Here is a 14,284-nt window from a genome sequence, read left to right on the forward strand (position 1 = left end):
CAGCATGTACATGGGTTGTTCTGAAGGCAGGACTGGAGTTACAGGATATTTCTTGTGTAAGAAGGATAGCCTGTATGTTTTATCGCCCTGGACATCTTCTGTTTGTACATTTTCTCTAAGCCAAGTTATCGCTATGTTAAGCTAAGCTAAGTTTGCCTTGGCCAAACTGAGTTCAGTTTTGAGTTGGTGATTTATTATGTGTATTTGCCCTCTTTATTTAGCATCATAAGTGAGTGGGGCACAAGAGTTAAGTGATAGAAAGATTTTTATTTTCTTTGTTTCCAAATATGGTTCAGACTATAAGTACAGGCCGCCAGCTTAGTAGTAGGGCCTATAACACAAGTATGTGGCTGTAATATGTTATATAGTGATTATTGTTGTCTATATTTGATTGTAATTTGTGTTCTGTTTGTTCATTCTGTTTTGTAGAACCACACACACATACCCACACCCACACTAAATCTGCCATTAAAGAGCTGAACGATCATCCCCTGGCCTTGTCATTTTCGGGAGGGTCATAGTGGCACTTGACCTGTGCACACGCGCCGATCACCACCGTAGAACTGAACCTCATATCAGAAATCATCATAACATGGGTCATGTTGCTACTCTCTTCCTTTTGAAGACGATCTTATTCACACTCAAAAGAAGATAATTGCCCCCAGACCACTCCACAAAATCACCCACTAGTGATGTGGACTCCTCCTCCTGCCCATAACTAATACATCCAACCACTGTAGAATCAGAATTTCTGCGGCTGTACTGAGAGTCTGAGGTGTCCAAGATTAACAGTATAACAAAAAGCACTGTAATATAATTTATAATATAATTTATAAAAGCAACGTGCAACAAAAGAATACCAGGAACTTTACGCACAGCAGATGTACCAATGAAAAAACCACATGACTTCAAACTTCAGAGACTGGAAATTAAGAAACACATCATTTGTCTTGCAGAAATTCAGAACTTGATGTTTCTACAGCTGGTAAATTCAGTTGATTCGACATGATTTGGAAAGGTCAAATAGTTGACAATGCAGATCAGAACACAAAGCAAGCCATTAGGTCCAAGGAAATGTCTGCAGACATCTGAGACAGAATCGTACTGAGGCAGAGATTTGGGGAAGGGTACAGAAAAGAAATATTGCAGCATTGAAGGTCCCAGGGAGCACAGTTGCCTCCAACATGTGTAAATGGAAGTAGTTTGGAATCCCCTGGTCTTTTCCTAGAGCTGGCTGTCCAGCCAGTGTGAACATTTGGGGTAGAAGGGCGTTAGTCAAGGACAACAGCCCAATGGTTTTTGGTCAGTCCTATTTGTGTAACAATATAAAAGCACACAAGGTAAGGCAAATCCTGAGATTTGCCTCACATTCATTTTATTCTGAATGTGAAGAACAAAATCTGGGCAATCAACACCTACGCCTTGCCAGTGTTCAGATACGCTGTTGGATAATTGGGTGGTCAAAGGAGGAGATAGAAGCCACTGATATCAAGACAAGGAAGTTCCTCACCATGCACGGAGGGTTTCACCCTGAGAGTGTACGCCAAGCAGAAGGAAGGAGGCTGAGGAGTAGTGAATGTCAGAACTATGATCCAGGATGAGGCAACAAACATCCATGAGTACATCATGAAGGGGGATTCAGGGGCATGAAATACCCATCTGTGTGAAAAATTGTTACATAAGCTTGTTTTGTGCGCACACAGCATGTCTTTATCCTGTTTTCTGTCTCTCACCCCAACCGGTCGCAGCAGATGGCCGCCCCTCCCTGAGCCTGGTTCTGCCGGAGGTTTCTTCCTGTTAAAAGGGAGTTTTTCCTTCCCACTGTCGCCAAAGTGCTTGCTCATAGGGGGTCATATGATTGTTGGGTTTTTCTCTGTATTTATTATTGTGCTATCTACTGTACAATATAAAGCGCCTTGAGGCGACTTTTGTTGTGATTTGGCGCTATATAAATAAAATTGAATTGAATTGAATTGAAATTGCTGACAATATTCAATAGTGCAAAAAGTACTACTAGTAACTGTCAAGATGCAACAGCATGATTAATACTGTTCCATGTTGTGTGATGTTGTATGATTAATACTCATGCAAGTCACATTTTTTTACATACCTTTATAAACACTTTACTAAGTAGATCTTGGTAGTAAAAAGCTGAATCCCATTTTCCTCCATTCTTTGTGGCATACACTACTGGTCAAAAGTTTTACAACACCCCAATTTTTCAAGTTATTTATTGCAATTCAAGTTGTTCAAGTCCAGTGAATGGCTGGAAATGGTACAAAGGTAAGTGGTGAACTGCCAGAGGTTAAAAAAAAAGTAAGGTTTCCCAAAACTGAAAAAACATGTAGATTTTAGAATTATACAAAAAGGCCTTTTTCAGGGAACACAAAATGGGTTAACAATTTAAAGCTGTTCTGCACCAATGGAGGTTGATCAAGCCTTGAAAGCTGGTGCTACTAATTCCTACAGTTGTTTCAAATTTTCTGGATTACTTACATCCTCTCTGCCTGCATAAAAGCAGTGTTGGAACACACTGTGGTAGCATACCCTCGTGAGCATCAGTTGAACAGTATTGTCCTGCAGAAAGTACCGTGCTGCTACAAAAACGGTGTGAAAAAGGCAACTAACGATGGAAGAGAGACCAACTATCATAACACTTAAAAATGTAGGTATTTCCTAAAGAGAAGTTACAAAGAAAGTCAAGGTTTCAGTGAGTACAGTTTCCTTCACCATCAAAAGGCACTCAGAAACTGGGGCAAACTCTGATAGGAAGAGGTCTGACAGACCCAACGCCACAACTGAATCAAAGGACAAGTTTCTGAGAGTTAACAGCTTGCATGATAGGTGGCAGACAACAGCTTGTCTGCCACTATTAAGCTGTGCTTAAAGACAACAGCTTTAAGCACAGCTTAATAGTGGTCATAGTAAGCAAGTCTCAGTTTCAGCAAAAAAGCTAAGACGTCAGAATAAGACAAAGAGGCTTGCCTGGGGCATGAAACACCGCCACTGGACTACTGAAGGTGGGAAGAAGGTATTATGGACTGATGAATCAAAATTTAAAATCTTGGTTCATCATGCAGGATTGTGTATGCCGTCGAGTAGGCGAAACGATGGTTCCACAGTGTGTGGCATCAACTGTCAAACATGAAGGAGGAAGTGTGATGGTCTGGGGCCTTTTTTGCTGGATCCAGGGTCAGTGACTTGTACAGAGCGAGAGGCACCCTGAATCAAAACAGTTACCACAGCATTCTGCAGTGCCATGCTGTACCCTCTGGTATTGCCCAGTAGGTCAATGGTTCATCCGAAAGCAAGATAATGACCCAAAACATAAGTCCAAGCTATGCCAGAACTACCTCAGGAAAAAAGAACAAGATAGTAAGCTTGGAAACATGGAGTGGGCAGCACAGTCTCCAGACTTGAACCCCATAGAGCTGGTTTGGGATGAACTGGACAGAAGAGTGGAAGCAAAGCAACCTATAAGTGCCACACATTTATGGGAACAGCTCCAACAGATATGGGAAAAACTTTCTGAAGAATATTTGATTTCTACTGTAGAAAGAATGCCACAGGTGTGTTCAGCTATTATATGTGCCAAAGGTGGCTACTTTGATGAGTCAAAGGTTTAGAAAATGCTTTGGTCTATAAATTGATTCCATGATTTCTTTTTTAACTCCAATTGCTTATTTGTATTATGCTTTCATTTCAGAGTGCAATGAGACATTAAACTACATATTTTTGAATACAAAACTGGAAAAATTAGGGTGGTCCTAAACTTTTGACCAGTAGTGTAGATTCAACAGGGTGTTAGAAAAATTCCTAAGAGATATGGGTCCATATTGACATGACAGTATCACACAGTTGGTGCAGATTTGTTGCTTTCACCTCCATGATGTGTCTCGCCCATTCCACCACATCCCAAACATGATCTATTGTACTGAGCTCTGGTGACTGTGGAGCTTATTTGAGCCATGTTCAAGAAACCAATCTGAGCTGATATGAGCTTCATGAGGTGGTGCCTCATCCTGCTGGAAGCAGCCATCAGTAGCTGGGTACACTGTGGTCATAAAGGTAGGATGGATCCATGTTTTCATGTTGTTTATGCCAAATTCTGACCTTACCATCTGAATGTCACAGCATAAGTCAAGATTGATCAGACAATCTTTATTTTCCTGCTCTAAGCTGACTGGAATGGCACCCGGTGTGGTGTTCTGCTCCAAAGGCCAATTTGCTTTAAGGTACAGTTGAAGTTACTTTTACCTTCCTATCAGCTCAAAGCAGTCTGGTCATTCTCCTCTCCTCCTCTAAGACATTCTGAACCAGAGAACTGCTGCTTACTGGGTATTTTCTCTTTTTTTAGAGCTTTGTAAAAAATCCCAGTAGATCAGCAGTTTCTGAAATACTAATTTGAACCTGTCTGGCAGCATCAACCATGCCTCAATCATAGTCATTACATTTCCAACAAAATTTAAAATGTACAAATTCCTGATGTTTTATACAGAAATAAACAAAAATAACTACTTCCAGCTACTTAAAAGGATCCGATAATCCATGCTTCAACTTAGTTAACCATTTGGTTTTTTTGATAATCTTACACAAATATGACAAGTTACTTTTTCTTGCTGATGTAGACAACATTCCAACAATTAAAAGTTAATCTTAGATGAAGTTTATGTAAAAGAGCAGGCCATAAAAAGCCGTATAACTCCATCTCAGATCACTTCTTCCCTGGTTGGTCTGAGCCATACATCTCCTTCCTGAAGTCATTCTCTTTTGGGTTTGGGAGAGTGAGGTCACAGATTTAACATGAGCATACATACTTTCTCAAACTAATGCCAGACCTGAGGAAGACAAGAACACTCCAAAAGGAAACAGAGCTTTAAATTATGGATCTTAAAGGTCTTCATCTTCTAATTCTTTTGCTGCTGTTCCAGGGAATTAAATTTGTTCAAGGTAGGTGTACACTCTTCATTTCAAGAAAGCACACTTTAAGTAAATAATACACTGGCAGTGAAATGAAAGGGGAAATAATTGATGTTTTTGTGCGATACCAGTGATTTTTTTCACCAAAACAGTAGAACTACTGCTGTAGAATTTCTGTAAGTGATTTAAGTTCTAAAATCCAAAACAAGTTAATACTTTTAACCACTACCTAAAATAAATGCTATAATTTGATGTAAAAAATCTCAGTTAACTGAACTTAAACAAAAAGTACATTTCTAAAAATCTGAAAACATGTTGTGTACTTACAAAAATAAAATAATATCTTTTAAAAACTACTGTATGTTTTTGGTTTTAATTTTTAGCAGTGTGGTCTAATCCAGTCTAATAACTTCAGTTCCTATTTATTTATAAATCACCAAATCACAAAAACAGTTGCCTCAAGGCGCTTTATATCATGAGGTTAAGACCTCATATTAATACAAAGAAAACAAAAGAAACTCACAACAATGGAGATGTGGCAAAATCATATCATTATGAGCAAGAGGTTTGGTGTTGGTGGAAAAGAGAAACTCTCTTTTAACAGGAAGAAACCTCTGGGAGAACCAGGCTCAGGGAAGGATGGCCATCTACTGCAACCTGTTGGGCTGAGGGGAGGAAGAGAGCCACAGATTAATAATAACAAATAGTTAAATGCAGAGAGGTGTATAAACACACACTGAGTGAGAAAGGTGACTGAAGAAGAAACACACTGTGCATCATGGGAAGCCCCGAGCAGCCTACACCTACTGCAGCACAACTAAGGGAGAATTCACAGTCACCTGATCCAGCTTTAACTATATGCTTTATCAAACAGGAAAGTTTTAACCCTAATCTTGAAAGTAGAGAGGTTATCTGTCTGTCAAATCCAAACAGGAAGCTGGTTCCACAGAAGAGGGGCCTGAAAACTGAAGGCTCTGCCTCCCATTCTACTTTTAAATACTCTAGGAACAACAAGTAAGCCTTCAGTCTAAGAGCGAAGTGATTCAGGGTGATCTAATAAATTTTAACATTTTTAAACAACAACAGAGCAAACCTATTCTTAACTAAAACCAAACTACAATCAAAACTAAATAATTAAACAAAAATTTCATTTAAAAAAACAAAGCAGAATTAAAATAGCTAGCTTTTCTGCTAAATTGTTAACGTTGTGCTAAATTAAAGTTCGATTATGAGTTTAAAATGATGGTCTCTTAATCTCCTGGGTCATAAGTTGGACTGCTGAGGTGTTAATTAGTTATCTTTAAAATGCCGACTCACATGTTTAAAGTTCAGAAGCTGCACATGGAGGAAGTAGCTCTCATAAACATAGTAACTCATTTGTGAAGAAAACTATAAAACATGTTGATCTTACTTAAACGTGGGCTTTAAGCAATTAAATATCAGCTAACTGCCTGATTTCCATCTATTTTTTTTATATGCATATTTTGTAAAAGATTTCTAACCAAATCTGTGCATGTGAAGCACACATGCTGGCTATTTAAAAAAAAAAAAGATATTTTGTCTCTCTACAGGAAGTTGTGGAAGTGATCAGTTTCAGTGCAACAATGGACAATGCATCGACATAGGCTGGAGGTGTGATGGAACGAAAGACTGCGCAGATGATTCAGATGAGCTGAACTGTCGTAAGCATCGCAAACAATCACAGAAAAAATATCCTTTTAAGAAGTCAGACATAAGTTGGTACATGTGCTCTTGTAAATGTAAACACAGAGAAGAAATGTGAAGCCAAGCATAAACTGTATGAGTTACATTTCTTTTGTATCCTAAACAACTGTTTTGCTCCTTTTGTTGCAGCACCTCCATCGTGCACCTCACAGGAATTTAAATGTGTGACAAGCGGTGAATGCATCCCATCGGGATTCGTCTGCGATGGGGAGGAGGACTGCATCGACGGCTCAGATGAGCAAAGAACATGCGGTATGCAGAATGAATGCTTGAACGTGGTGTCAAAGAACAGAGAAATGAACAAACACTTTTGTTTGTCCTGAAAACCGACAACAAAAATGTCTGCTTGTAATGAAGTAATGAAGAGTCAAACTCAGTTGCCTCTAAAGGTATTGTTCATAATTTCAAAAGGAACAGAAGCTAAACAAAATGAATAAAAGTTAATTCTGTAAATGATCTGTTAAAAAAAGCAATCTCACCTCACTAAGCATTGTAAGTATCTGATTTTAAAACTTAAGTCTTCCAGTATTCATGAATTTAAAGTTAACACTGTGTTTTATTCATAACACAAAACCGTTATAACCTTATGAACTATTTCTTGTGTAAAGTCTGTATTTGGCTTTCAGTGTGGCAAAGACTTATTGAACCAGGAAGCAGTTCTACATCACATTACGCTCATTGTTAGAAGTCTAATTCTCCCACAAAGTGGCTTTTTGAAACAAACCTAGCTTCATGTTTTTGGTTCAGGCGGACGGACCTGCAGCCCAAACCAGTTCACCTGCCGGGAGGGCCAGTGCATCCCCAGCAAGTACAGATGTGACCATGTAAAGGACTGCGTGGACAACTCTGATGAGAATAACTGCAGTAAGAGTTTTAGATCTAGATGTAACTGGCCATGGTAACTTTACTAGACGATAGTATTCTAATTCTAATGGAGGACCTACTTGTTGTTTGCAGACTATCCACAATGCCCTGAGAAGACCTGTGCCAACGGGGCCTGTTACAACAACTCACAGCACTGCAATGGGCTAGAAGACTGCAGAGATGGCTCTGATGAATTCAACTGCAGTGAGTAGATAACGCTTCTACTCTTCTTGTTTTCAACTTGCATTTGGAGCTACTGCAAGATATCAGACCAAAATATAAACTGTACACAAAATCCCAAAGTGAAAACGCTGCATCGAGATGAAGAGAATCCGCTTTCTGGGATTGCCTTACCTGGATGATTGAGCATGAATCAAGACATGTATGCAAAATCATACTCTTATTTTGGTACATGAAAATAAACTGTAGCCCTTAAAAAAGCCATTGTAGAGATTTGTTAATAGAAATTTCATTGTTGTTTCTTTTGTACGAAAGCTTATTTTCCAACAAAGAAGGGAAAAAATGAGTTTTGTATCTCAAAATTTCAAGTTATATCTGAGTAAGTCAGTCTTTCAACATACCAAACTCAAAATTTCCACCTACTATGTCAATCCAAACTTTGCGATATGTAACTTGAACTTTTGAGATACACAACTTGAAATTCTGAGTTAGTGAGTCAGAATTTTAAGATACCAATCTGAAATATGAACTCACCAACAGGAGAAAAACATATTTCAGTTGTGGAAATTAGCTTCCATTGTCTTCTCTGCACTTTTAAAATTCAACACTTTTCTTACCTACCTTACCCTTACTTGCTTAAAAGTGCCGAGCACAGCTAAGCCAAAATTTCGAGTTCCATTTCTCAAAAATTTGACTCACTAAATATCCCAAAACTTCAAGTTAATTGTAAGCAAGTCAAACTTTCTGCATAATGAACTCAAAATTTCAAGATACGTGAGATACCAACCTGATGTTGGGCCTCATGGATGGCAAAAAAAAAAATTCTTCAGTAACAGAAACAAGCTTCTGTAGTCTCTTCTGCGTCTAATTTAACTAAAATTCTAATAAATTTATGTATATTTATACTTTTTCTATTAATTATATTTTTAAAATATGCTATTACTTAAATTTTATTAGTGTTCTCTTGTTGTATAAAAGTAACACAAAGCCATTTCCAGACGCCATATTTCTTTGGCCTCTGATGGTAGGTCCTGCATGGGGTGTTAAGATGATGCATGAAATGATGTTGTGCAGCAACACTGCAGAATGTTTTAATCCCAGTTGCTTAAAGAACATATTCACAAAACAGTTGTCGTGTTGTAAAGCAACCAAAAAGTTTTTAAAGTTAATTTTTATTATTTTTATATAATACATTTCGATAGCTTAACTCCTAATTAGCCAGTTTTATTCTGCATAATGGCTACAAAGTATTTTAATTTTATTTCGTTTACAGGTAATGATAGCCCAGCTATGCATTATTATAGTTTAGCAGTCTATGGTGCCAGAGAGCAGTAAAGCCTCAACCTTTGTACCTCTGGATCTTTATCAGTCTGGACTCCTCGTGATTTTGATGAACCCAAATTGAGATCTATTCACTTGTTACTTTAGTTTTGTGAGTCATAACTCATTTTAATAATTAACATATTGCTGGACCTCTTGTAAATCCAGTCTCTGTTTTATTTTCAGCAACTCAGCATTGCTCCATGCACCAGTTCCAATGTGCAAATGGCTTCTGTATCCCGATGTCATTAGTTTGTGACCACTGGGATGACTGTGGGGATGACAGTGATGAGCTAAACTGTGGTAAGGGTGAATGAGACTGAACACACACTAGCTAATTATGAGGCTCTTTTAAATTATAAATTATGTTCAGTAAGCACACGCTGCCATTTAACTTACTGGTTTTTTAGATTACCAGAGCTGCAGTGGCAACCAGTTCACTTGCGCCAGTGGCCGTTGCATTCCTCAGCAGTGGGTGTGTGACAAGTTCAACGACTGTGGGGACTACAGTGATGAGAGAGGATGTGGTGAGAAAACCTGATTGATTTACTGATCTGTGACATTGTTTATGACCTTTAATAAAATAATTTTAGAGAAAGGTCATGAAAATGTCAAGATTAGTTTAACTATTATAAGTATTCGAAGGTTCACTGAGTTTTGAAATCACTCTTCAAGAAGCTCAAATTATACCATCATAACAACTCAAAAAGATTTTTTCCTCGGAACAACATGAAAAACTGTTTGCATATTTTTAATATAATTATACGTCTTTCAATGTTTTTCAGATAGTAACTCCAGAGACTGTTACCCCGGTGAGTGGGGATGCCCAGGCTCGACTATGTGCATACCAGTGGGAAACGTGTGTGATGACAAGCCTGACTGTCCTGGAGGCACAGATGAGACCAACACCACTGCACAGCAAACCTGTGGTAAGCCTCACGTGTACAAGTCTCGCACTAAGAATTCTACCATTTATGATAATATCATGTCACACCTGCCTTTATAATCTAAAAAACAAACAAATGAGATGAATCTGAAGAAACTGAAGTGATCGAGATCTTATTGAGAGTAGAATGTCTCACGTTTTCAGAACCGTGATTTGGTAAATTTGGGTGTAAGGGCTTTAGATATAGTGTCGAGTAATCACAAATGTTTACCAGATGTCAGCTGCTCAGATACTATAATCATAACTTTTGCATTCCTTATCACTGCCTTAACACACACTTGGTTTAATATTAACTTTTTGCAGGTCATTTTCAGGCCTATAAAGCTTATTATGATACCAATAATGTCCTGGCATCCAGGCTTCTTAGAATAGGATTAATTTTACACTTTTAACCGTTGTCTACATTTGTCCATGATGTTAATTTGTGTGATGTTTACTCACAGGCCTGGAAAGGTGCGCAGCCTTGAGCTGTGAGTTCTACTGCCACCCATCTCCTCAGGGTGGTGCATGCTACTGCCCTGATGGCTTCATTGTAGCCAATGACAGTCGGTCATGTGTAGGTGAGTGCTTTTTTATATGTATTTTTTTCCCTAAAAACATAATCTCTATGTGTGGCAGTGTTAAAAATGGAATCAGACATCGACAGCACACACAGTTTTAGGAACTCGTGTTTTGCGTCCTATCTGGAAAAAGCAAAGAGCTTTGAGGAAGCATAAACTGTGTAATTTCAGTGTGTTCTAGCTGCAAATCATTTGTATAGACTTTTACTATAATGTCCCTCAGATTATACATCCAAAACATGGCTGTTTGTTCTATTGCCTAGACTATAATGACTGTCAGATCTGGGGCATCTGTGACCAGCTGTGTGAGGATCGCCCTGGCACACACCACTGCAGCTGTGCTGATGGATACGTCTTGGAGCAAGGTCATGTTTGCAGAGCCAATGTGTCAGGTACAGAGAGTGCGCACATGTCATGGTACCTGTGTTTAATTTTGGTGTTTAAAAGATGAGACTGAAATCATTAAATTAAAAAGACATGAGAATGTGTGAGTGAGAATGATCTTCAAATATCATTCTTTTCCTCATATTTTGTTTGCAATTCTGCAAATGTTGCAAATGTTCAATTTTCTAGTGTCTGTTATTTGTGTTTTTCAGCTGGGTTGCCACAGCTAATTTTCACCAATGGGGGTGATGTGATGATAGCCGATCTACACGGGCGCATTGTCAGGATTCTGGTGCCATCCCAGGGCAAAGGTTTAGCAGTGGCAGTCGACTACAGCTGGCACAATGACAAAGTCTTCTGGAGTGATACTTATACCAAAAAAGTCAGTTTGACTTTAATGTCTGATGAAGTTCTTAATTTTGTTTTATTGTTATTTTTTATAAAACAAACATTAATCCAAAACTTTGAAATTCTTTTGCCAGGTTTATTCCGCCAACTATTACGGAGGAGACATTAAGGAAATTCTGACTAATTCGGTTCACAGCGTCCAGAATATTGCAGTAGACTGGATCAACCTCAAACTTTACGTACTGGAGGCCAGGGTGGAGCGCATTGATGTGTGTGACTTTGATGGAGGAAATCGAGTGACGCTGGTGGCTGAAAACCTGCGGACTCCTCATGGCCTCGCCCTGGACCCAACAGTAGGGTGAGTTTAAATAAATGACGTGCGGTTTTATAATCACAAAAAGATTGAAATATGAGTTTAGGTTTGGGCATTGGTTTTTGAATTACTGGCAATTTTTTCATCTACAAATTCAGTGTCAGGAAAAAAAAAAGTTTTATAAACATCATAATTTTGTGAGTTAAAGATAATTTGAGTGTAAAAGATTTGATTACCGAGAGTCTTTGAGTTCACCTGAGTTTAGCTCATATAACTCATATAACATCCCTTTACAATTTATTTTTGGTTTGCAGCTACATGTTCTTCACAGACATGGGTGGTACCAATGTGCAGTCTAAGCTCGAACGTGCCTTCATGGATGGCAGCAATCGTTTCGAGCTGGTAAAGAGCAGGCTCGGCACACCAACAGGAATTACCCTTGATATCATCACCCAGAGGGTCTACTGGTCTGACAGCCACTTTGACACAGTGGAGACTGTCACATACAGCGGTTTGGACAGGTAAAGGTTACATTAGAAATAAATTGTTGACATCCTTCTGTTGTATCCTCCTTGATGTTCTTTCTAAGGCATGCTTGTTTCACATAGAAAATTAGTCCTCAATGGTGGAACACAGTCGCCGCATCCTTTTGGAATTGCTTTATTTGAAAACCACGTATTCTTCACTGACTGGAGCAAGATGGGTGTGATCAGATCAAATCGCTTCAATGGCAGCAACCCAACCCTCCTCTATCGTGCCGCAAACCGGCCAGGCCATGTTGTCGTCTCACACCCTATCATGCAGCCTCTGGGTAAGGAGATTCAGTCGCAGTGAACACCCAGTCTGAGGAAAACAACTTTAAAAATGTCTGCTTTCCCTTGAATATAATGTAACAAGATGCCTCGTAATTTATGGAAATGTATTTCTCCAGATATCGTGAACTGCTTACTCAACTAAAAAAATCTACCAACTGTGTTGTGAACAAATTTGTCTTGACACAAAAAGAAAATTCTGTTATCTATAAGAGCTACATACTACACTGAGTGACGTCCTAAAATGATAACATCTGTCTTGTGATGCAGTGAAGAACCCTTGTGGGAGAAACAATGGTGGCTGTGAGCAAATTTGTGTCTTAAGTCACCGCACCGACAATGGTGGTTTGGGCTTCCGCTGTAAGTGTCGCCATGGTTATGACCTCCATTCGGACCTTCGGTCCTGCTTCAGTAAGTTTATCTAATTTGTAAAATTACCTTACCCTTCTGTTACTCAGTTATACACGTGTTTATATATGTGTTTCTGTTCTGGGTTAAAAAATTGTTAATGATATGTATAATAAAGTGCAGACAATTTAAAAATTGCATTTCTGGTAAGCTAAAGGTGGGAATTTTAAGGCTTTGTTAATATATCATTTAAACAGCATGTTTATGTGGTAATAAGCCCTGGCACTCTCTTTTTGTGCAGAGGTGAAGGACTACTTGCTACTGGCCTCCTCGCTGGCGGTGCGGGGAATCCCACTGAATCTGTCCACGCAGGAGGACATCACTCTGCCCCTCACAGGGCTCGGGGCATCTTTTTCTGGCTCTGCAGTGGAGTTTGACGGCAATGAGGAGGCTGTTTTCTACAACGACAGGTCCAAGGGCCTCATCTATAAGTCGAACCTCGATGGCAGTGGTGAGTTTTTGACTTGGGTAAAAAAAAAGTGGCACTAAGGGTGCTGAGATTTATAACCTAACACTTGATATAGTTACAGTGTTTAATCGCAGTGATCTCACCTAACTTTATTATGTTTATGCAATCTCAGTTCAGCAGATTTTAACAGGCTACAGAGTGGGGATAGTTGATGCCATGGCATATGACTGGACCTCAAAAGTTTTGTTTTGGACCACAAGCACCTACAGCTCAGTGGTAGCCTTCAGAGTCACAGATAAGTCCAGACGAGACATTGTGACGGGATTAGGGAACCCAAAGGGAATTGCAGTGCATCCTAGTGCTGGGTGAGTTATCAGATTTATCACAAGTAACTCCTGAAAGATACTTTGCCAGAGCAGATTTTAGTTTGTAGGAAGGAAGGAAATTAAATACAATAAATGGTAATGAATATCTATTATTCAGATTTTTCTGATCATACAAAAATGCTGTCTATTCAAACCACTTTTACTACACTCAATACTCTACACTATTACTTCCTAAACCACAGCCATCACATGGGCCTCCACCCTTTACATTCAGGATAATTGTCATTATTCACTGTCATCTATTGCGTTACTTCACCAAACATTTCTCCACAGCTACTTGTTCTGGTCTGACTGGTATCGTCCAGCAGTAATAACGAGAGGCTTCACTGATGGCAGCAATGCTGTCCCTCTTGTCAACACAACACTGGGATGGCCATTTGGGCTTGCTGTTGACTATATGTAAGTAGAGTGGTCAACTATGTGAGTTATGGGAGTACCTGCTTGGCTCCATTTAAGGAATAATATACAGTATATAACGTACGCCTCGGCTACAATTCTTTGTGGATTTCTCTTTGACAGGAATGACAGGCTATACTGGGTCGATACCCTCCTTGATCAGATTGGCCACATTGATATTGAAGGAAGTGACAGAAAGACATTTACCAACATCGGCCAGATCACTCAGCCCTACTCTTTGACAATTTATACAGGTTAATTCAACTGTACACTCGTTCAGAATACTGCACAAAACACAAACACAACATACTCA

At 39.1% G+C, this 14,284-nt stretch overlaps 1 protein-coding gene across 1 annotated transcript in view; it reads left to right on the forward strand.

The window, feature by feature from the left end:
* The first annotated feature begins 4,740 nt into the window (after positions 1–4,740).
* The window catches only part of lrp2b (low density lipoprotein receptor-related protein 2b), a 42,093-nt gene continuing 32,549 nt past the window's right edge, over positions 4,741–14,284 (forward strand). The window contains exons 1-19 of the mRNA XM_013269432.2: positions 4,741–4,950; positions 6,492–6,602; positions 6,775–6,897; positions 7,393–7,509; positions 7,603–7,713; positions 9,196–9,312; positions 9,420–9,536; positions 9,795–9,938; positions 10,399–10,515; positions 10,779–10,907; positions 11,112–11,281; positions 11,382–11,605; positions 11,875–12,081; positions 12,169–12,371; positions 12,643–12,783; positions 13,022–13,231; positions 13,362–13,554; positions 13,849–13,974; positions 14,095–14,225. Of these exons, the coding sequence (XP_013124886.1) occupies positions 4,884–4,950; positions 6,492–6,602; positions 6,775–6,897; positions 7,393–7,509; positions 7,603–7,713; positions 9,196–9,312; positions 9,420–9,536; positions 9,795–9,938; positions 10,399–10,515; positions 10,779–10,907; positions 11,112–11,281; positions 11,382–11,605; positions 11,875–12,081; positions 12,169–12,371; positions 12,643–12,783; positions 13,022–13,231; positions 13,362–13,554; positions 13,849–13,974; positions 14,095–14,225 (2,758 nt within the window). The 5' untranslated portion in view covers positions 4,741–4,883. The remainder of the gene's footprint in view (positions 4,951–6,491; positions 6,603–6,774; positions 6,898–7,392; positions 7,510–7,602; positions 7,714–9,195; positions 9,313–9,419; positions 9,537–9,794; positions 9,939–10,398; positions 10,516–10,778; positions 10,908–11,111; positions 11,282–11,381; positions 11,606–11,874; positions 12,082–12,168; positions 12,372–12,642; positions 12,784–13,021; positions 13,232–13,361; positions 13,555–13,848; positions 13,975–14,094; positions 14,226–14,284) is intronic.

Source organism: Oreochromis niloticus, linkage group LG8, assembly GCF_001858045.2.
Source record: "Oreochromis niloticus isolate F11D_XX linkage group LG8, O_niloticus_UMD_NMBU, whole genome shotgun sequence".
NCBI lineage: Eukaryota > Metazoa > Chordata > Actinopteri > Cichliformes > Cichlidae > Oreochromis > Oreochromis niloticus.